The 22,737-nt window shown below is 39.3% G+C and overlaps 1 protein-coding gene across 1 annotated transcript; it reads left to right on the forward strand.

Annotated features, from left to right (window-relative positions):
* Positions 1–5,003: 5,003 nt before the first annotated feature.
* Positions 5,004–22,135, forward strand: LOC146326954 (alpha-1A adrenergic receptor-like). The gene is made up of 2 exons (XM_084719322.1): positions 5,004–6,359; positions 20,820–22,135. Exons 1-2 carry the CDS (start codon positions 5,405–5,407, stop codon positions 21,383–21,385), a joined length of 1,521 nt encoding a protein of 506 aa, XP_084575448.1. The 5' UTR covers positions 5,004–5,404; the 3' UTR covers positions 21,386–22,135.
* The last annotated feature ends 602 nt before the right edge of the window (positions 22,136–22,737 follow it).

Consider the following 22,737-nt stretch of genomic DNA (forward strand, 5'->3'; position numbering starts at 1 on the left):
TTTGATACAAAGCATCTTATCTCTTTTTTTTTTAGACGATTGTATTTTGTACACGGTCCCTGACATTTCTAGTCTCTTACCCTAAAATTAAAACACGTTAAGCAATGTAAACAAATATGGAGAAACTCAAAGGTGCCCTATGACCTGCACTACCAAATCTGACCATTGATTATCCAGATATCTGTGGGTTTAATGCAGGTTTTCTGGTATCACAAAACTGGTTCAACTTCACTTAACTTCAGAGAATCAGATCAAATTCTTGCCAACAGACCAACTGCTGACCACTCAGATTACTGTAAAAACATAATTTCTTTAGGATCCTGACAGGAACAAAACTACTGACTTTATAATAAAGTGACAAATAATAAAGAGCAATATTTATAGAGCAGTCCAATAGCTTTACTGCTCTATGCTTAACATTTCCACCCTGATATTAAAATAGAGCTTTGAACAAAACGGAGAATAGTTCATGGCACTAAATACATAATGATGATTATAGCTGCAATTTAATTGGATTCCTGACAGGAATCCTGTCAGTGTCGATGCTTTTACACTCTTACATCACTGCAGCTCAGAAAAACATGAGCTAACTCTGTGATGATAATTGGTGGGGAAAAAACAAACTCTGAAAAATAATCCACACACTGTCAATTGGCTTCAGTGATTATAAATGCTACATTTCAGTCAGATAGATCTTTTCAGACATAACTGGGGTAACGTTTGTTCTCCTATCTTCTCTCCTCTCTGCTTTGGCAGCAGAAACAGTCTAACATTAATTTTTAACCCCATTTATTTATAGGCTTATAACCCTTTAATACTCGGAGATGATTTCTTGTTTCTGCAGCTTCTTGTTTTAGTTGTGATTATATTCTACACATTTCACCTCGCTGCATTTCAGCTTTTGCTGTCGCTATAACTGAATTTTCCTGTGGGTACATTTCATATTGGGTATTTCATTCATGGTTCTGATGATGTCACTTATAGTTAATAACGACTTTTCCTCGCACTCAAAGCCGAATTTGAGAACCCAGAGTTAACAAAGCCAGTTAATAGCAGCTTTGTCCAGGATCACCATGGTTAGGCTCATTAAAGTCAGGTAACTCAAAAAGATCCAGACTGCAGTAAAGTTGCTGCAGGCACCTGTGGAGTCTTGTTGAAACAAACAAAGGTTATGTTCAGTGTTAGTCACCAAAACTCTGTGCATCCTTGAGGTCTAACAAACACAATGAATGCATTTACTTCCTCAGTTGCAAAGTATTTTAAATCAGTATTGTTTACTGGATTGTGGTCTACCTCTTCTTTGCGGTTATATTGCAGAATACCTTGGCATGGTACTGCCACCTGTAGTTCAGTGTGATAGTATGAAACCACTGGCTGGACTGTGCCCTGCGTCACATCATGCCTGTGCATCCTTTTGCATGTACAGGAGATAAAGGAAGACAGGAAAACAGCTCCACAGCACTTGTAGAGGTTGAAAACTCCACATGGAACCTTTAAAACATAAATGTAATTGAGAAGAAGGTAAAATATCATAATCAGATAAATGTATTTAAAATAAACTTTTTTTTCTTTTTCAAGTATTTTTTTCATCCCATTCCTGTGTTTTATTCATTGACTTACTTCACACTTTAAGGGTGAACTTCTGAGTAAACAGGTATTTTATAATACCTGTTGTATGTAATGTGTATGCTGTTTGTTTATTGTTTCACCGGCCTGAGGACTGTGGATGAAAACTAGCTTTAAGCTTTATCTTTGTATGATGCATCAGATTTCAAGTATTCAAATTTGTTGTGTTTGTTATGTTTATTATGTTATTATGCATGGTCCCTGTCAAATAAGATTGTAAATAGATAAATAAAAAATGTTTTTCCATTTAGAATCAGAAAATAAATAAGTACTTTTACTTTACCTTTACCTACCTCTTAATTTGTTTTTACTTTGTTTCTATGGAAACAGATGCTGCTGAGTTGTCTGAATATGCAAGAGGTGGAAGCTGTCAATTTACAGCTTAACTGTGAAGAACATGTTAATGTTAGATTTTTTTTTCTTTTATTTTACATCAGTCATCAGCACCAAGTGCATCTCAAAGAACATTTAGTTTTTACATAAATTTTTAAAGCGTTTCTCCAGTTCTGCACACCATAAAGATAAAAACAGAACGTGACCAGCAGCACAGCAGAGAAGTAACAGTGCAGGTAAATACCTGAAATGACTGGAAAAGTAAACAAATAAAGAGTAAAGACCAAGGTTTTGGTTGATTAAAAAGCATAGTGAGTAATTTTGTGTATGTGGTTTAATGGTATGATCACACTTACAATTCTTCCCTGTTTTGTGATTTATTTGCTCATTGGGTTTTTAGATTAGGTTTATATGTGATAAATGTCATAAGACAATAATTATTTTAATTTCATTTGAGGACTAGATGGACTAAGACTGATATGGAATTGAAGTGATCCTTAATCAATGCCCTGTTAATCTTGTCTTTGTCTGCCTTACTTTCCTCGTGGGGACTATTGGGAAAATAACCAAAGTAACCCTGGACACAAAGTTAACTACTGATAACATATGAGCTGTACTGCATGTCCTGTGACCTGTCTGAATGTAAATAAATGAGTTCAAATTCTAACAAAATCCCAGACCTTTGTGCAGGTTCAAAAGATAACCTGAAGCTATAAACATTCCTGGGAAAAATACAATAAAATCAACGCAGATTAAGACTATAAAGCCTGTGTTATGTTTCCAACAAACATGAGGTACAATAAATATAAAATCATGGCAGTGAATGGCTGTAAATCTCAATAGTGCAATCTGTTCTGTGAATAAAAAAACACCAGTAACACTTTTTAGTAAGGGTGCATCAATTATCATGAATTCATACAAGACTTTATGCAGGAAAAACATGCATTTATTCATGTGGTACTTGGTAACTTAATGCAAGAACAATGTGTTAATTATTGCAACAACTGTGGTATTTCAATCATCATGATTTCTAAGTTCTTAATGATGCTCATGTATTCTTCATAAGTCCTAGAGTCAAAGGTACAAGTCAAAAAACTGACCAGTCACAGCAGTGCCCATGTATTCTGTTGCATTGCAAGCCTTGTAATCACAATATCCGTCTTTAACTCTGATGAATAACATCTGATTAATGGTGACCATTTCTTGCTTATGCATGCATGATATATAATGATTTTCTTTTCCTAATAATTAACTAATAGCTAAATAATTGATCATCGTCCAAAGTTATAATCTATTTTTTTCCAAATATATAATGCCGAATTATTTAGAAGGGCTGGCAAATATAATGAAGTCATGAAGAAGTAATGCTTTAATCCAAAGTACAATACTTTTAATTCAACAGAATACACGAACACTGCTGTGACTGCTCAGTTTTTTTGGCCTGTCCATTAAACTGTACTTACCCACAAAGAAGACATGAACATCATTAATAACTCATAAAATCATGATGATTTAAATACTTAAGTTGGAGCAATAATTAACATGTTGTTCTTGCATTAAGTCACGGATGAGCTACTGTTACTTCATATACATCCTTCATAGTCCATGAAGTACTCCATGAATGAATTCATCCTTTTCCATGCATAAAGTAATTCCATAATAATTCATGTAGCCTTACTGTAAGATGTTACCAAAATACCTGCAGAGCTTTAAAGGCTCTTTATGAGAGGAAACTTTGTTTTGCATTAAATCATAAAGGTTGCAATTATTTGGCAGGTTTTCATAATAAAACTTTCCTTTTATTGGTCCTCCTCCTCGTGTTACATCATGAGTAGTGAAAAAGCTCTTAAACCTCAGTTTTAGGAATGTGCGTGTTCCTGAACTCAGCCCAGTAAATCAGTCACTCCTCACTAACTGGGCTCAAATGAGGTTACTTAGAGGAACCCAAGACTGCATTTGACCAAAATAGGAGAGAAATACCTATTATACAGTCAATGGTTGTAGCAGAGAGGATTTTATGTGATTTTGTTATCTACTTTTGAATGCATTTGACCTTTGTAGCTTAACCTTACGATGCCTGCCTGGACATTAAAATATTTATGTGGACCACACAAAGAGAAAAATACCTTATTTGAAGGGTTATTCATTCATTCATTCATTTTCTGTAACTGTGTATTCCCAAAGGGTCGCAGGGGGCTGGAGCCTACCGCCAGTTCATCGCAGGGCTGACACATAGAGACAGACAACCACTCACACTCACATTCACACCTACGGGCAATTTAGAGTCACCAATTAACCTAGCATGCATGTCTTTGGACTGTAGGAGGAAGCCGGAGAACCCGGAGAGAACCCACGCAGACACGAGGAAAACATGCAAACTTTGCACAGAAAGGCCCTGCCCCAGCAAGCCGGGGGATCGAACTCAGGACCTTCTTGCTGTGAGGCAACCACTGCACCACCGTGCTGCCCCAAGGGTTATTTACACAGAGATATGTGCTCAACCTTCACTATGAAAATAAACTATTGTGTCTGGCCTGCCTTAAAATTTTAAGTTGACTAAATTTGAAAGGACAAATTGAGGTAATTTTTTAATGATTCATGTTTTCTTCAAACTATTAAAAAAAAGTTTCTTAATATGCCCACTGTTTCTTTAGAAACTTAATCTAATGTGTTGATTGAGCTCTGTACAGTTCATTCATTCAACTTATCATTTTAAGTAAGAAGATCTCATGTATATATGTTCTGAAAATAAATACCAGAACTTTCAAGTTAAATGAACTTGAACAAAGAAAACTTCTATACTTATGTCAAGTTAATGTGAAAAGATTCCACAAATTCCTGTATGGTGTTTTACAGTGTTTTGTAATATACATATTTTCTGCTGCTATTAAAGCATTGTGATTTTTTTAGGGGCAAAGCTAAGGTTGTTTTGGCACAAGTCTTTCACTTGTAATTGTCCAGTTAAGCACCCTCCTCCCACAGTGAGAAAAAAACAAATACAAGACACCAGAGAGGCGTTTCTCACAAAACGTCCAAATCTCTACTCCATCCCGCATAGTTGCGTAAAATGATGCAAATATATGTTGTGCCTTTTCTGTGGACTCGCAGCTCTTCATGTCATGATGCGTCATGGGCGCTTCATAGGCTTGCGTTTAGGTATGTCTGGTCAGTGCATGGCAGAGCTGTGTGTGGTGCAGAGGAGGCAGGAGGAGATGACTGCTGCTGCCCCCCTTACTTCTCCTCCACTGAGCCTCAGGAGAGCGCAGGGAGCAGGACTGCATGGGGACGGCACGGCTGCGTTTTCTCTCAGCGCTCATTTGGAAACGAAACACGTTGTGAAAATATGCGGACTTAGAACATTCACACTCTTTATTTATGTTTAGTGAAGCTCTTTCGTGAGTTACAAGTGATCTGAAGCCTGCTATGGAGGACTTCTTGAGCCAAAATGAGTCTGAGCACTGACAATGTCACAAACTTGTGGAAAAATGGTTCCTCGGAACTCGATGCATCCTCTCGGCTCAACTTCACCAACAGCTCCGGGGGGAACCTCACCGAGGTGGACCTCACCCGGGCCATCCCGCTCGGCTTGGTGCTGGGCGCCTTCATCGTGTTCGCCATCGCGGGCAACATCCTTGTCATCCTGTCGGTGGTGTGCAACAGGCACCTGCGCACCCCGACCAACTACTTCATCATCAACCTGGCCATCGCCGACCTGCTGCTGAGCACCACGGTGCTGCCGGTGTCCGCCACCCTGGAGATTCTCGACTACTGGGTGTTCGGCCGGATCTTCTGTGACATCTGGGCGGCGGTGGACGTGCTCTGCTGCACCGCGTCCATCATGAGCCTGTGCGTAATTTCCATCGACCGCTACATCGGAGTGAGCCACCCGCTGCAGTACCCGGGCATCGTGACGGAGAAGCGGGCTCTGCTGGCAATGCTCGGAGTGTGGGCGCTGTCGGTGGTCATCTCCATCGGCCCCCTGTTCGGGTGGAAGCAGCCGCCGTCGCCGGACGACACGGTGTGCCCCATCACCGAAGAGCCCTTTTACGCACTCTTCTCCTCCCTCGGCTCCTTCTACATCCCGCTGGTCGTCATTCTGGTCATGTACTGCCGGGTGTACATAGTGGCCAAACGGACCACTAAGAACCTGGAGGCGGGGGTGATGCGGGAGAGGATGAACTCCAGCGAGCTGACCCTCAGGATCCACAAGGGCTCACAGGTGCAGGAGGAGCCCGGCAGCTCAGGCACCGGCGGCAAGGGCCGCGCGCACCAAGCCAGAAGTTCTCTCACGGTGAAACTTCTGAAATTCTCCCGAGAGAAGAAAGCAGCAAAAACTTTGGGAGTTGTTGTCGGCATGTTTACGCTTTGTTGGCTGCCCTTCTTTCTCGCCTTACCCATAGGTAGGTCCGGTCATAAATTAAACTTATGTTACAAAAAATACACCCAGTGTAAACACTTAATGGAATTCAATTAGTTAATGAGACTCGCAGAGAAGATGATAAAGTCATGGGGAAGTTAAAAATGAGGCAGTTACAGGCTGCTGCAGGTCTGTAAATCATATCTATAGCTGGCACTGGAAGAGTCTCCTGGGTAACATTTACTGCACTGTCACCAAACCTGTGAGTGGGCTTTGATATACTGTAGTGGTCTCTCTGAAACGCAGGAATGAAAAATAACATCACCCTTATATTACTGCAGCATTCAATACAGGCTGCAGCGAGAGTGGATCTATATTATTTTTGACTTCACAGCCTCTGTTTGAGTAATTGAGTTAGTTTGCATCACATTTTATGATTCAGGACCGGGGCTTGACCGATACTGGATCTTTGGGGCCGATGCTGATGATGATATTAAGGACAAAAACAATTCAGATATTGATATATCAGCCAATATTGCAATGATCCTTCAAATGTGGTTGTCAAACACTTGTGACAAAGACAGGAAGGATATTTTACAGCTTAACGATAAACTTTATATCAGGATACTGAAACAGTGAATTTCACCAGCATTTTTAATAATTAGGGATGCACAATACAGTTAAAACAATAACCAATAATTACTTACTTCTCATGGATGATAGTTACAAGACAACCGATATGTTCATATTTTTGTGTTTTGAAAAGAAACTCATGTAGCCTGTAGTTTATGCACACCTGAGGTTAAGAAAGGCTAAGATATAGTGAGCGAAGATGAATGCTTTAATATTTTAAAGCTTTGACTGAACCAAATCTAATGACATCATTATGAAACATATATTTATGTTAAGTTAATAATGCTTTATAGAGCATTTTGCCTAAAAATTCTGATTAAATGCTTTGACATAATCTGTTAAATCTGATATTATCCCCAATATTATGGGACTGATATATCTGTGATAGACCAATACTGGCTGATAATTTATCAGCCTTGATATTTACCATGTAAGCCTAATAATTATAAATAACTATAAATAAAAAAAAAACAACACAAATAGAAAAAAATGTATTAGAGGTGTGTTAATGACTTCTGAGGGACCATTGTAAAAAATATGTGTTTATGTATATATTCTATATTGTGCATAATATATTTTCTATTATAAGAATATTTTTATTCCCTAATATTGGCATCAGCCCCAGAAATCCAATATTGGTTGGGCCCTAATATATGTTAGGAAAAAGGATCAAATATGAATAAATCACTGCCTATAAAAAAAAAAATAAATCATCAAAGCATTATGGTCTGTCAAAAAAGTTTTCATATCGACACCAATTAGACAACATGTACACCAATACCAATATAGACTGATAGAGCTATGATAGATCAATATCAGCCAACCGATATATCTGTCTGGCTTAAAATTAATAAACCAACTGTAAAATTTTCCAGTTCTGCTTCATTCACTCTACGCTGCTGTAGCCACAATGACGTTTTCGTCTCTAAACAGGGATTTAAAAAATATTTTCAAGAGACTGAGAAGGAATTCTTCTCAAGCTTCTCTAAACATTATTAGTGTTATCTTTGCATTATCCCCCGAGCCTCAGTTAATCTCTCAGTGCAACAAATGCACTCGTCGAGCTGCCAAGTGAAGTCTCTGTGCTCTGGTCAGTTGATTCAGGGGCCTGTGGGGCCTGCCGCAGCTCCCTGATGTTACTGAGACTGGCGAGCAGTCAACACCCCGCTGTCATGGTTGTTTTAAAAACTGCAGAGGAAATTAAACAATATATTCTGTGGTGAAACCCTCATGCTGCAGGCTCTGTTGTGGCAAGGAGGTTAAGAAAACATTAAGCCTCAGTCTGAGTGACAAGCATGGCTGCTGTATTTTAGATGATTGCTGTTTTCCTGATTCACTGTTTGAAGTGTACCGATCCCATGTGGCACTGTGCGGCTTATAGCTGTGCACGTATGTGAGTGTGTGTTTGTCTGTCAGCATGTGTCTGTGTGCATACATTTACTGTGGTCATTTGGGAGTCTGTTTATGCCGCTGGCTTTAAGCTGCAGCTCATCACATGGAGACACACACATTAGTACCTGGGGCAGGATCACTATGCAAGGTCACATAGTGGGGATTATATGGCCTTGAGGCGATTTTTGCGATTCCGAAAGCATGCAGCAAATGCAATTTTCCAAAGTTCTGATTTTCTGATGTGAGAGGCTTCAGAAAGCAGATATCAGGGGGACTGCAGGTCCAGGAGGACCTGTTTACGTAACACTAATCAGCAAACTGCCAAGAAACCCCGGAGGGTACGTTTCCCTGTGCAGTCTTTGCTGTAGCATACTGAGACACGGTGACAAATGACCACACAACCTTATTTCATGCTATTTTTTCAACTGGTATCAGAGATGCGTGAAAGAAAAGCATACTAACAGTCTTCAGGCGGGGAATTCCACATAGTGCATCCACTGTATGTCAAAGCAGAACACTGAAACTGGTCTCTGCCTGACATCAGAGCATCCCGTGTCCAAAAGATTTGTGGGAGATTTTCAATTTAAGTTTGTACCTCTGCTCTCTTTTTTGACTCTCATCTGAACTCACAAAAATATAATAGTTCTTAAAGGGCAGCGGCGCTCTCCTGTGCTGCTCCCTGAGTATTCATTAGCCTCCGCCCACAGAGTGGGATTTCCTGTCTCACACTTGTTATTACTCTGCTCCTTTCCTCTGCATACTGTCACTGATATGTAAAGGATGTGGGGGTTTCTGGTTGGCATATTGTGTGTGCTGATGGCAGTGGATGGTATGAGTGTGTTGTTTGTTTGTGTGTGTGTATGTGAGTATGTGGAGGAGTGCTGCACATGTACGAGTGAATTTTAAACTTCCATATAATACTAATGTAAAGACTGCACTCAGACTCAGCCACAGATCCCTCAGCCCCCCGACACGGGGATTTGAAAATTTTGATTAGTAACTATTATTTTATTACTTTTCTTTCTGTAATGGATTATCATTACAGTTAGTCCATAATTTAATTTTGTAACTAGTTACGTGTAACCAGTTACCCCCCAACACTGCCAGTAAGTAAGCCTTGTTTTTAGACAAGCAGTGGTTGTTGGCTTGCAGCCCCTTCGGGTTAAAACAAGGAGGAATCAGCAGTTGGTATAGATTATATACACTGATTTTTTTTCAAGGTTTCTCAAAAAATGTGAATCATTGCAACCATGAGAGGTCTTTCAGCATACAGTCATAAATGTGCACAAAAATCTTAGGCCTATTTGGTCCAGTAGTACGCGAGATTAGCTTCTGGCGAGCTCCAGCCCATGACCCAGACCCACCTGGTGGAGATGATGAAACTCAATACTTCTTTCAATACCACAGAAAAAAAGAAAAAAGTCCCAGGCACACAAAATAGTTTTTTCTCAATTTTTTTAAATGAATAACCTGTACACTGGATACTGCCTGGTTTTGCTGTAAGCCAAATTTCAGGCAGGATGATAAACATGGAACTGAACAGAGGTCTTTTTTTTATAACTTCAGTACTTTTGATACTACAGTTAACTAAAATTGTACTGTTTTAAAAGTGTGGTTTTGAAAAAGCGTTAAAGTACAGTGGAATTGATCAGTATAAGTGGATGATTATTATAACCAAATTGATTTCTTTTCCTTTATATTTCTCATGCAGATTAACATCTAACTGACATTTGTATATTTATTACATGAATACAAAGTGATGAATTGGCAGCCTCACTATTTTTCCCTCATCGAGGGCCTGCTCAAAGGAGCATCAATTGTCATAAGCTTCAAGGAGACTTTTCATTGATAGAAAATTACTTTATTTTTCCTGGTACCTGGAAACAGACTGGTTAACTGGGGCAAAGTACAATATCATGGGAGTTAAAAGTTTAACAAAATTAATAACCTTAGTTTGAACTTTTTTTTATAGATGTATGAAAAGAATCAAAATGAACACTTTAAGATCACTTGATTTATGTAATCAATTTATTTGGGGTCTGTCCCAAATAAATGTGTTTTTTTACATCTGGAGAACAAGAATTGTAGGACAGGACATCTCTGCAGCACCGCTGTACTTCATCATAATGCTACTTGCTGCTGGATATTGCATATGGCCATATGGCAATTTTGATAATATTTCAATTAACTGTGCCACACTGCTTTCAACAACCACAGTATTTGGCGATTGTGTTAATGTGGCTGCAGCTGCTTGCTTTTCTCTCCCTTTATCACAGCTGATTTTTAAAAAGTCAAAAGCAAGTAAAAATGAAACTGAGGCTGGACGCTTCCAGCAGCAGCCACTGTGACCTCTGACCCCTGAAGGCCTGAGTCTATAGTCAGCTTAAACAAATATGTGAACTCTCTCCTCCACAACTGATCTAACCCATCAGATTCAAATTCTATAAATACCTTGTTTTTGTTTTTTGTACATAAATGGCAAACATGCAGCTACCGGTCCAGTTTGAGTCACTCGTTTCCAGTGTCTCCTTTTACGCCTTTAACTTGGAGCAAAGTAAGGTATACAGACGACAGAAGACTATAAACAGCACATCAAAGTTTTTAAGTTAGTGGTACTCCAGGCAGGCTTCCTGGGACAAAAAGCAGCCTGAAATTTCACACACACTCGTTGACCTGTCTAGCTTAGCATGTTTGTCAGTAAGGGTGACATACTGAAACTTTAAGTTATTTCACAACACATTCCTCTTTCATGTTATGAAAAAACGATGCTGTGACATCTTAATTACACAGTAATCATCAGAGACCAGAGCAGAAATTGACCAAAAAATGTTTTTAGGGGACAATGAAAGCAGCCAGAGTCTCACAAAAATTCTTATCGATCTGCAGTTTTATTTTTAATAACAACCATGTATTTTCATTAATATCTTGGTCACCTTTCAACCCACGCCTGACCCACCAGCAGGTCTCTGTTACAGTGTGGATATACTATATATATATATTTTTTTTTCTGTCCAGTCGTTATTATCTGCTTTAAGCTCAAATTCCATATGTCGAAGACTGTTTAAAAAATGTTTTTCTATTTGAACATTTATGTCCCAACCATTTTTTAACACAAAGTGACAGCCTTGCAGCTGTGGGTTCTTCTAACTAATTTTCATTATCAGTTATTCTGCCAGCTGTTCTTCTGTCATTAAACATCAGGGGCTGGTTACACTGACAGGGCTTAGATTAATCTAGGAGAAAGCTTTAATCTGTACTAGTTAAACAAATACATTTAAGTAGCTTTCATGAGTCCTGGAGGAAGGTAAATAACTACTGGTGCTCACAAAAACCCCAGAATGGAATAAAAAACACCACAACTGGTTTGAGTGTGAAAAAATGCTACTAACCATCCAGTTATCGAAAGTACCAGACTCATCTGGCCTCTGCAATGCATGTTGGTTTTTAAATACTCTCAATAGTTCATGTTACCTCACAAACAGCCATATGCAGGAGTTAAACCTGCCTCTTTGAGGGGTTAATTTAAGTTTAATTTTAGTTCTCAAGAAGCTCTAGTTGACAGATTCATCAACTAATTAATTTCCTCTCCATTGATTAATCAATTAATGGACCGATCAGCCACAAAGCTAAACCAAGACAAGGAAAAATAAACATAAACTATTATTATTAGTTGTGTACTTACGTGATCTCAAATGTTTCCAACAATGTTCAAACCCAGAGGAATCTGTATTTTATTTAAGGTAATATTGTATAACCCACTAGCTGCTATTTGCTATACCTTCTGTGAAAACACAGTGTACATCTAAACGTGAATTAAACTTAATACATTTACTTAATCTGTGACTGTGATTTGTGTCTGAGTGGGCTTTCACATCAGAGACTCGGGCCAAGTACACTTGACCTCAAAGTCCAGTTTGATTAATATGAATTAGAGATATAAGTGATTAGTCGGTTATGCAATTAAATGTTGCCACACTTAGTAATTGGCACTGGAAATACCAATTGTTTAAGCAATTTATCAACATTTTATTGATGTACATTGTCACCTAACTGTTGCCTCTCAGCTGTTACGCAGCCGCTTGCCTCTAGCCGTTGCTGCAGTCCTGGCAGACAGCAGCCCCTTGTAAACAGTGCTGTTTATCAGTACTTTGATGTAGAAACTGGATGAATGTAGGGTGTGCTGGAATAAACTGGTATATACCCACTCAACTGGAGCAATGCACAACCACATTCAGCACAGACACGAACATTAACCTGCAAGCAGAGCAGGCTGCAGCTGTTATTACTGTTAATGTTAGCCACACTGTGTGGCAGGCTGGTAGCTAACATCAGCAGTGATGTTTACACTATGATTCTGTTCAGACTGAAAAGTTAAAGCATTTAGTTAGTTATTCTGTTTTGAAGGATAATGTGCAGTGTTCACAAGGCATAGTGCAAACACATTTCAGCAGAATTTAATAATATGGTTTGGTCATGGTAGAATGACAAATGATTCTTAATACAGATAGTATTTTTTTGGACAAAGTTTACATGGTCGATTAATAAACTGTGCTCAATTTTACCTGCTTTCTGAGCGTTTTCTTACTGTAGCTGGTAAATTACACCAGGCGCATGCGCCACGGTTCTGATTTGTCCTCCACATGGCTGCAAGCCCCACCAGCAGTTTCGGAAGCATTTCAGCAGTGGAGCGTTTTGCCTGCCTGATTATGTGTACTTGCTCTTTGTGCTTCTACCATGGATAACCAGGCTATGTGGTTAAATAGTTTCTTTTCTGTCTGACTTTATGGTTGTGAGTCTGCACAAGGACTTTAATTTTGAAAATTAAGCAGATTCTCCCTGCCTTTTCTGTGTCTGACTTCCTGCCCGTTCTATCTGCTCTGTGCTAATTGACACGGGATCCATCAAAAATAGACTCAGTGCGTATTCTCCGTGGAGCGGAGCGCTGAGCTGCTTGTGGGACGCATCTGAAAAGCGCTGTGGGACTTCTGGTTGAATCACAAGCATTGTTTAGAATGGCCGCGGATTGCTCCAACTGCCATAGCGCAGCCCTGGCATAGCTGTAATGCAGCACAGCCATGCCTGGTGGAAATTGCGGGTTAGACTAAATGACTAGTCTAAGTTAAAATTTGCATTTAACTGACAGGGAAAGTAGTCACTAGGAACTCCTTAGTGTACCGTACCCAGGCACAGTTTGTTGATCCATGCCCATGAAAAGGTGGTCTCGAGCACGGTTCGTGCGTACTTGTATTGTTTTGCATCTTGTGTGAAAACTAACTGTACCATAATCAGAAGTGGACTGTTGTTGGGATCTTAAATAGCCATATGTCACGTTCTGTGACCACAACCCCCTTTGAGTGAAAACAAACACTGTAAAAGAGGCCAGTCAGTATGTGTGTCTGTATCAAACACTTGATCACAGGTTAGTAAATGATGTTACTGAGTAAATGACGTGTGCCAATTGTGCCTATAGATCAAAGTCAATCATAAAAGAGTCTCAGTGTTGGTGGAATTAAAGTTTTCACCGTGAAAAAATATGGTCCTACCATAAAACACCTGATTTTAGAATGGAGTTCGTCTTGATGATATAAAAAGTGACAGATGTCTGAAATATGGGCAGTCATAGTTAGGCATGGTACAAAGCAATCATACTTAAAAACACGAGTCCTGTCAGATAGATTTTTATCAGTGAAGAAAATAACTCCCATGATCCCATGCTTCATGACATCATCAAACTATGTCTTTTGTCATTGTTTTACGATTTTTCATGTTTAATGAACTTACATATTGTGCATTTAAAGTGTACAAAAGCTTTTGTTTTTTAAATTGTGGAGAACTATAGGTTCAGTAGTGAGGTTACATCTATTTTAAGGTATTTCAATCTGCTGCTTTCTTGTTTTCTGCTCTACCATAGAGAAATCACCAGTCCTCAGGGGATACTGGTGTTATTTCATTGCACACATTGTCCCACGGCTCTTTAGCACCCAGCGCAGGCACTAATGTCCTGTGAAGACCTTGCAAATAGCAACTGGTGAAAGCAGTGTGCCCATATGTGAGAGAAACCAACACTTTGGGGTGCTAACCAATTATATCAGTGTATATGTGTTTTTTTGGAAGAGACACTGTGTGCATGTGTACATCTCACACATGTGTGTGTGTATGTTTTTTTGTTCCATGATCTGGCCGCTTGGGGAGGTAATTGAAATGGTTTTTGAAGGGGAAAAATAATGAGAGTGCTAAGTGTCAAGGCGATGAGGAGGAGAGGAGGTGGCAGGGCTGAGCTGGAGGGGCCACAGGGCAGCGGGGGTGAAAGTGAGGGTCCCTGGGATGTCAACCCAATTTTCCAGAAATAGCTTCATGCTATGATTTCATTGAAAGCAATCTGCGAGGGCAATAACACTTCTGTCCTTTTAGATCAAGACATATTAATCATATTTATGGGTGGTTATGAAACAGGATGGGTGAGTTTTTGGAGAGCAGATTGTGTGTGTGCGTGTTTGCATGCGTGTGCGTTTGTGTGTGTGCTCGACATGGCACAGAACAGGCATCGCTTCTTCCAATTAGTTGGAATAACAGGATGCCTTGTTTTGTTAAGATGTTCCTGTGTTTCATGGTGAGATGTGTGTACGTGTGCCTGTCCTGAGGAAGGAGGTGCAAACGTTTCTCTTAACAGAAGGGGCGCGTCACCCGACAACAAGCCTCCTCCCTCGATTATCTCTATACCATTGTCTCACAGCCAAGCCCTCGCATCCCCTCGTGTTTATACTATAGGCTTTCAACATAAACACTCCTCGAGGGACAAAAATGGACCACATTCACTCAAAACTTAAACACACAAACAAACCATGTCTGGCTAAAGGAAGTGTCTGTTGTCTACCAGATTTCTGTTTCCGACACTTTAATCCAGCGCTGACCCAGAAAGGAACACGCTGGCATTGTCCCATCTTTTGGTCTTTGTTGGGGCCTCTAGAGGTTTAAGGGGGCCCTTCCTTAACTGTGTGGATCACTTTTTGAATATGCATGAAAAACAATGTAAACAGCAGCAATACGCTAGTGATGAGAATAATGTGGTAAATAAAATGCTGATTCACAGCACATAAACAGTATAATTTTTCAAACATCGGAACTACTAATTAAACAAAGAAATTTCACTGTCAGAGAGCCACAAGCTGGGTTTCCTCACTAAATAGGCAGCAATGCTGCAGTTCTTGAGTCTCATTCCCAGGACCAGGACACATGTACCAACACTTTCGGTTGGTAAAGCATCCCAAGCACAGCAAAAAAAAGAAAAAGAGAAATAAGCGGGTAGGAGGGCAGATCTCTGCAGATACAGGTGCCACGGCAGACTTTGTGGGTGATGACTGAGAGATATTATGTTTGTATGCTTTGTTTCTTGGGAAAATCCTTCATAATTTACCTTTAAGTGGTTAGAAAATTCAATTATCAAGTAAAAATGACAAAACATTCTTTGTTATCCGCTTCTCCGGTGTCAGGATATGCTGCTTTGTCTGTTTTAAACTATTAATTGAGAAAGTAATTGTCTGATTAATGGGAAAAATGCTTTACTTACTTTACTGCACTGTTGTAGTGCAAAAACAGAGCATAGAAATATTTATTAATGATTTAACAAAGATGAAACATTTGTTGAGACATTTGGGATCTCGGTAGGCTACTATCACAGATTTTACTAGTAACACCATTTTCTAGTGTTAAAAAAAAATGTTAATTTTGGTCAATCAACATGCAGTGAACTTCACTGATTAGCTCAGTATTTTTTTAGTGATTTTTCATGCAAAAATCCAAAACGTGATGGTCAGAGCCTTACCAATGCGTAGCTTGTTTCTTTCATTGGGCTTTCTTTATTTGTGATCTGCTAGACCAGAATAAGAGAGTTATCAATATTTACAACTAGCTACTATCAAAGGGAGATGGAAGGAGTGTGAAAGACAGGGAGGAAAATGAAAGAATGACTGATTTTTAATTGTACTACATCGTACTTTGTAACCTAATCGCGGGCATAACTCACAGGCTTATGTAATCACATTTAAGTGGCTGTTCGGAGGCGAAAATAGCATGTGAAAATACCAGCCACTATACAGCCATTCATCTACAGCACAGGAGGCCAAGTCACATTCAGACAGCAGTCAGAATACACACACACACACACATACACACACACAGGCAGACAGCATATAGTGCTGTCATAATGCAAGTTGCGAGTGATATATGATTTCCTCATATTGTCTCACTTTCCTCCAGGTTTACAAATTGACTGCCGCGTTGCTTGTATGTGTGCCTGTGTGTGTCTGTGTGCATCAAACCAAAACAATGTGGGATGTTTTTGATTATTTTCGACTCATTACGTGGACACGGCTGCCTCCAGGCTGTTATCATTAATAGCAGCCAATAATACATTTCACCCTTAAGCTATGTACGTACTACACACAGACAAAGAAAGGTGGTAACTGGCACTAAAAACGGTTCTTTGGAGTGATGCCATAGAAAAAGAAGTTCCAAAAAGAACCTTTAACCAACAGGTTCTTAAAAGAAGAACCAACCAAGAACCATCAAAAATGATTATTCAAAAAAGAAACTCTTTTAAAGGGTTATTCTGACTTTTTTCAAAACAAATGGTTCTTTGAACAATTTAAAGGAAATTATTATGACTAGGTTAAAAGACAAGTACATGAACACGTTGGCCATTTATTAACATTCCTTTTTAAAAGTGAAGGTCAACTTTATTGTGACATGTACAGAGTGCAACATGCAGTGAGATTCAGTTTCTGCTCCAACTCCAGTTTAGAAAAAAGAGAGTCAGGACCCTGAGGAGACTAACAGCGGTGTTTTCATTTGTCACACGACTCTCTGGAACCCTTTGAAGGGTTAACCCTTTTTTGCCGCTGTCCTCATTTGGTTCAGTTCTATCATCTCTCTCTACAAAAATGATCTGAAAACATATTTTTTGTCATTTCAAACTTCTGAAAAAAAATGGCTTCACATCATTAGATGAATAAAGTTTAATTTTTAACTTAAATTGTTTGATTTGCGTCATTTGACAATCAAGTAATGTAAAACTGCCAAAATATAAATTATTACCATGACAGTTTTGGTATTGTGTATTTAGGTGTATGTACTGTTCAACATAAGATATGGTGTAAAATGCACTGATAACGATTTTATTTTATTTAACTCATAAGAAATTAGCCAAACAAGGCAACAACACAACCCGTGGTGGCAACATACTGTGTCAGGAAAGATATACACCAGGAGGCTGAAAACAAGCTGTGACTCACTGTGACTCACTGACAAGTAAGATATTAAAAATGTCAGCTTCAGAGAAGCATAAAGGAATGGTCAAACATAAACACAAATTCAGTCACTAATAGGGGGTAGGTAGAGCCCTAAAACCATGAAATAACTTGTGGATCCACTCTAGAAAAATCAAGAAACACTGGCACAAGGCATTTATGAGCTGTAGTCATATTGTTATATACATTCAGTGCAAAACACAAAAGCTTTACAGCAACCAGCTATCCAAGTTAAAAGACCTTAAGACCATTTAAACACCAAATAACCACCACAAATAACAATAAAATGAATAACCTTTAGTACTTTAACAAACCACATAAAGTACATGAAACTCCATCCCCTAAATAAAGAGTTTCTTCAATTGATAATGGCTCTTTGTAGAACCACAGAGCCTTTTAAAGAACCACTTAAGAACTTTTTTTTTTTCCGAGAGTATATAATGAACCTTGTATCACTTAAAATAATTGTCAAAGCTGTTGTTCTGATATCCATGAAGAAGGTGGCTGTCTATAATATCATACCAGAGGTAATTTCACACTTGAAAGCCTGAGATTATAGTGCATCCTCAGCCTCTCCGGGAATGTGTTATTAATTTAAGAACGTGGGTTGGTGTAAAGAAACAGTTTTACTCACATCTGCCCACACAGCAACACACAAAGTCTTACTTTCTTTCACACTAATCTCACACTTGCTCATAAATTCCTTGTTTTTATCTTCAGGCATCCCCCCCTCACCTCATTAGCTTGTAAGATATTATTCCTCTAGTTAAGCTTGGCCACAGGAGGAGAGGATGCACCACGAGGGTAGATTAGTGCAGTTAAATGCAGGCTAAACTCAGTCATTAGCACACATGACAAACCCGCTTCGCAATGTTGTTTAATGTTGTTGTTTCCATCATTAGGATTGGCTCTAATTGTGGGGGGAGTTTACTGATAGCGCACACTCCCTAAGACTCCTCCACATCTGCAAGTTTGTTTGTGTAACCTCCATAACCTCTCAGAGAAAAGGTGCCATTTAATTTCAGCTAAAATATCTAGCCTTTGCTGGAAGCGAAGCGTCTCTCTGACAGTGTGTTTATCTAAAAGGGATTTCAGGATCATCCCACTCCTTCTGTGTTCTTATGAAAGTCCTCCAGATGAACTGTGACAGAGCGCCTGCATCAGTTTTTTAAAAGGAGGCACAAGGTCTTTCTTTAATGGTAAATAACATGTGAAATTGGATGGCCTCTCTGGTCTTTCGCTCTTGTACTTCACAGCCCGTCTGCCCACAGGCTCACCGGAAAACTCTAGATTATTCTTAACCAATGCTGCCACCTACAGGGTAAAATACAGCCTGCTGTCATAGTAAGGATAAAATCAAAAGTCTTGCATAAATGACCTGATTAAACAGATCAGATCTTCATCAGTGTCATTTCAAAATTCATCATCAGTGTTTTTCATGCAGTAAGATACACACTTTGAATGTGAGAAAAGGAGAGAACTGATAATGCATCATCACTTTAGTACTGGTACTGGTATTAGTACTGGGAGAGGAAAAGTGGGATCAGTGCTGGCGATGTCACAATACACGAGTTTCTAATTTCAATACAATACCTTAAAAAAAATAAAGATATTCAATATGTTTGATACCATGGGGAAACATAGACTCGGCATTGACGACACAGAATTTTAAATCTAATAATCTAAATCTAATCTAATCTAAGTCTAAATATAACAAGGCTACAACATCAGAACTGATTTTCAACCCCAGCAAATGAGATGAGTGACAAGAATTACCACTAGAATTAAAAATAAAGTTGCGCAATTTTGAACATTTGTATTTGTAATGATATTTCTACCAGCAGGTCAGCGCTGAGTTCATGCTGAGTTTGCAATATTGCAGTTTCTTTCCAAAAAAATAGCTGAGAAGCTCAATACGACTCTCATGTATGTGTGTTAAGTACAGTGATGGAGGTGATTAGTTTAGTTTAGGTTAGCATAGACTGAAAGCAGGGAGAACCTGGAACACATAACTTCCAATAAAAACACAAGTTCTCATTTTTACAGTTCTTGTGAGCAGATTTAATAAACACAATTAGGGGTGCTAGTAGGTGTCTTTTTTAACTTTGAGAACAGAACAGAGTCAGACAAGTTCTATCTCCTTGCTTCAAGTCTTTATGCTAAGCTAACTGTTTCCTGGCTCTTGCTTCATGTGTGACACACAGGCATGTGAGTGGAAGTGATCTTCTCATCTAAATGTTGATTAAGGTGAAAATAGAAGTATGTGAAGTAAATGTTGATTGCATTGTGTGATCACTATAGAATAATGACACCATCTGCATTTAGATTGGTTCCCTGTAAGCCTCATTTTCACGATGCAGTTTAGTCAGCCACCGGGCACGATATTTCCTGGGAAAATTATGTCTCCATTATAGACTAAATGACTGAACAAATTGTTTTATTCAAAAGTTTCTCCCCCCCCACCACCACCACAACACCGTCCCCTGTAGTTTCTTGCTTGTGCTTATGCGAAGCAACGTTGCTCAAACTGTGTCATTACTCTGCAATGCACATCATCACAACAGCTTATGCCTGTTCCAAAATTCAATATAGCAATGTGACAATCACAGTTTTCCTCTTCAGTGAGGCATCTTTCTTCTCTTTTATTTCAAAACACCTTTTGACCTTGCCACAGTGGCACAACAGTAATACCTCTTGGAAACTCTAGGGGGATGAAAAGTTGTCTGTTTCCACTTTAAAAAAAAAAAAAACATTTAAAAAACAAATGCGTATTTACTAGAATGAATGAAATAAGCAACCATCAATGTTAAGTCAGAAAAAAACAACATTTGTGAGTATTATTTATTCATGTACTTATTTATTTAAAATGAATAAGTACTTAAAAACTGTGTGTGGTTTGATCACATCTGATTGACAGTGCCAACAATATAAGAAACAAAATGTCATCTCTTTTTGATTGAAATGTTGCTAAATTGTGATTGGTGGATTTCTGAGGATGTGCCAATGCTCTAAACGGATACAGGATACATGAGGCAGCCATAATGCTCATTCAAACATATAGTTAAAAGCAGGTATATGTCTAGCCTAGGGATCATTTGAGGTTTCTATACATATTTCCCGCTAATAATTGAATTTGGTATCTCCTTTTTCTCTCCCTATTCTACTGTTTCCAGGGTCTTTTAATGTGAACTTGCGCCCGCCTGATGTCCTCTTCAAAGTGATCTTCTGGCTGGGCTACTTCAACAGCTGCCTGAACCCCATCATCTACCCCTGCTACAACCGCGAGTTCAAGCTGGCCTTCATTCGCATCCTGAAATGTCAGTGTCACCAGCGCAAACGTCCCGGCTGGAAGGCATACAATTACCGTTCCTCCAACTTCAGCTCCTCTGGAAACTCACGCAAAGGCTCAGCGGATCACAACTCCAGCTGCTTGAACGGCAGCCAGCGTACCCTTCCCTCCTCGGCCAGTCCGAGCCCCAGCTACCTGAGCAAGGGTCTCCCGCCTTGCCCTGAAGGGGAAACATTATACATTTGGGGGGCCACCACCCCAACTCCGTCCACACCCAGCCTGCTGCCTGGCAGCCCCGCAGACAGCCAGCAGCGAGTGCTGAGAGGGGAGGTGAGAGGAGGGAAACCAGCTGAGGAAACAACTGGGGGTGTTTTCTCTTTTTCCTTTGGGAAGAATCGAGACAAGGCAGGGATGAACAAAGACAGCATCGTGCCTGATGACAAGGTGTGACTGTGAAACGTTTGTTACTTGATGGGGTTAAAGTCAAACTGAGCGTGGATGTCGGGTTTCACAGGTTTGCTGCATTCACTGTACATGGACCCATGATCATTCATCAGTCAGTGGACTGTCATTGTCATTAGTGGTCGATGTAAGCTGAAGATAATGGAGTACTATGCTGCTGTATCAGAGGTATTTTGTCTATGTTACTGTATCTGTGGTTCACATAGACAGGATTGTTTATGTCAGTGGACAGTAAAGAGTTCATGACAGAAATCATCGCCATTCTCTTCGGGACTGGAACACCAGTGCATGCATTTTCATTCAACAAAATATTAATTTAAAGGAAAAATTACACCTTTTGAGAAACAATACAGCCTTCCTTCCCCACCCCTCCCCTTCAGTTTAAAATCCACATCTGCCCTGTAAAAAGACTGAACATTACAAAGACTCGTATAAAATGTGTGATAAGACAAATGATCACCCTTCTGTTGCAGTCACTTGATATCTCTTCATGGTATGTTGTGGAAATAAAGTATATCCTGGTTTATCTGCTGTGCGCACAATTGTCAGATATCATCTTGTTTGTATGTTTGATGTTCAAAAGGTTCTGAATATCAATATTAGAAATGTGAGTGATACATGAATAAACATAGAACTTTGCTCAAACGCTGCTTGGAAGTGAAATCTCTCTCTCTGTTGGTCAACTAGAACTTGTACCATTATATGTGATCAAAGATGCCATTCTGATGTTATTTGTTTTAATCTGGGGTGTGTCTTGGGTGACGAGAAGGGCGCGGCTTTGAATGTCGATGTTAAAGGGGAAATATAGTGTACACCCACATGTGCAGGATGATTTTACAACAATTTTGGTTTTCCAGGAAAAGACACCCTGAAATACCATTAAATGAAAAAAACAAAACAAAAAAAACAAAATTTTTGTCATTGTTAGGCCAGATACTGGCATATAGGTGCAATACCATATCATAAAAACACTTAAACATAGACTTTTTTTACAGGACCAGTGTGTAGGATTTAGTGTAGGATTTATTTGAGTCTAGTGATGAGCTTGCAGATTGCAAACCTCTCATCTCATTCTCATCTTCCAGGCGTGTAGGAGAACCTGCAGTGGTCGTGCAACTTGTGCAAGTATCATAGTATCTAGTATCTAAAGCTGGTGTTTCATTTGTCAGTGCTGTAGAGGACCTGCACCCTCTGTAAATACAAACTGCTCATTGAAAGGTAGAAATAACACAACTTTTCTGATTTTCATGTGATTATAGACTAATGAATACATATTTATGAATATTATATTCAATTTCTGCCATTTTCTGCCAATAAATCCCCATAAATCTTAGACACTG

The sequence above is a fragment of the Lutjanus erythropterus genome, chromosome 5, assembly GCF_056507025.1.
Source record: "Lutjanus erythropterus isolate fLutEry1 chromosome 5, fLutEry1.hap2, whole genome shotgun sequence".
NCBI lineage: Eukaryota > Metazoa > Chordata > Actinopteri > Lutjaniformes > Lutjanidae > Lutjanus > Lutjanus erythropterus.

Excerpts from the sequence above, each read along its gene's own strand:
- LOC146326954 (XM_084719322.1), top strand. The coding sequence starts at position 5,405 with ATGAGTCTGAGCACTGACAATGTCACAAACTTGTGGAAAAATGGTTCC. Across the intron at positions 6,360-20,819 it reads CTTTCTCGCCTTACCCATAG|GGTCTTTTAATGTGAACTTG; the intron begins GTAGGTCCGGTC and ends TACTGTTTCCAG.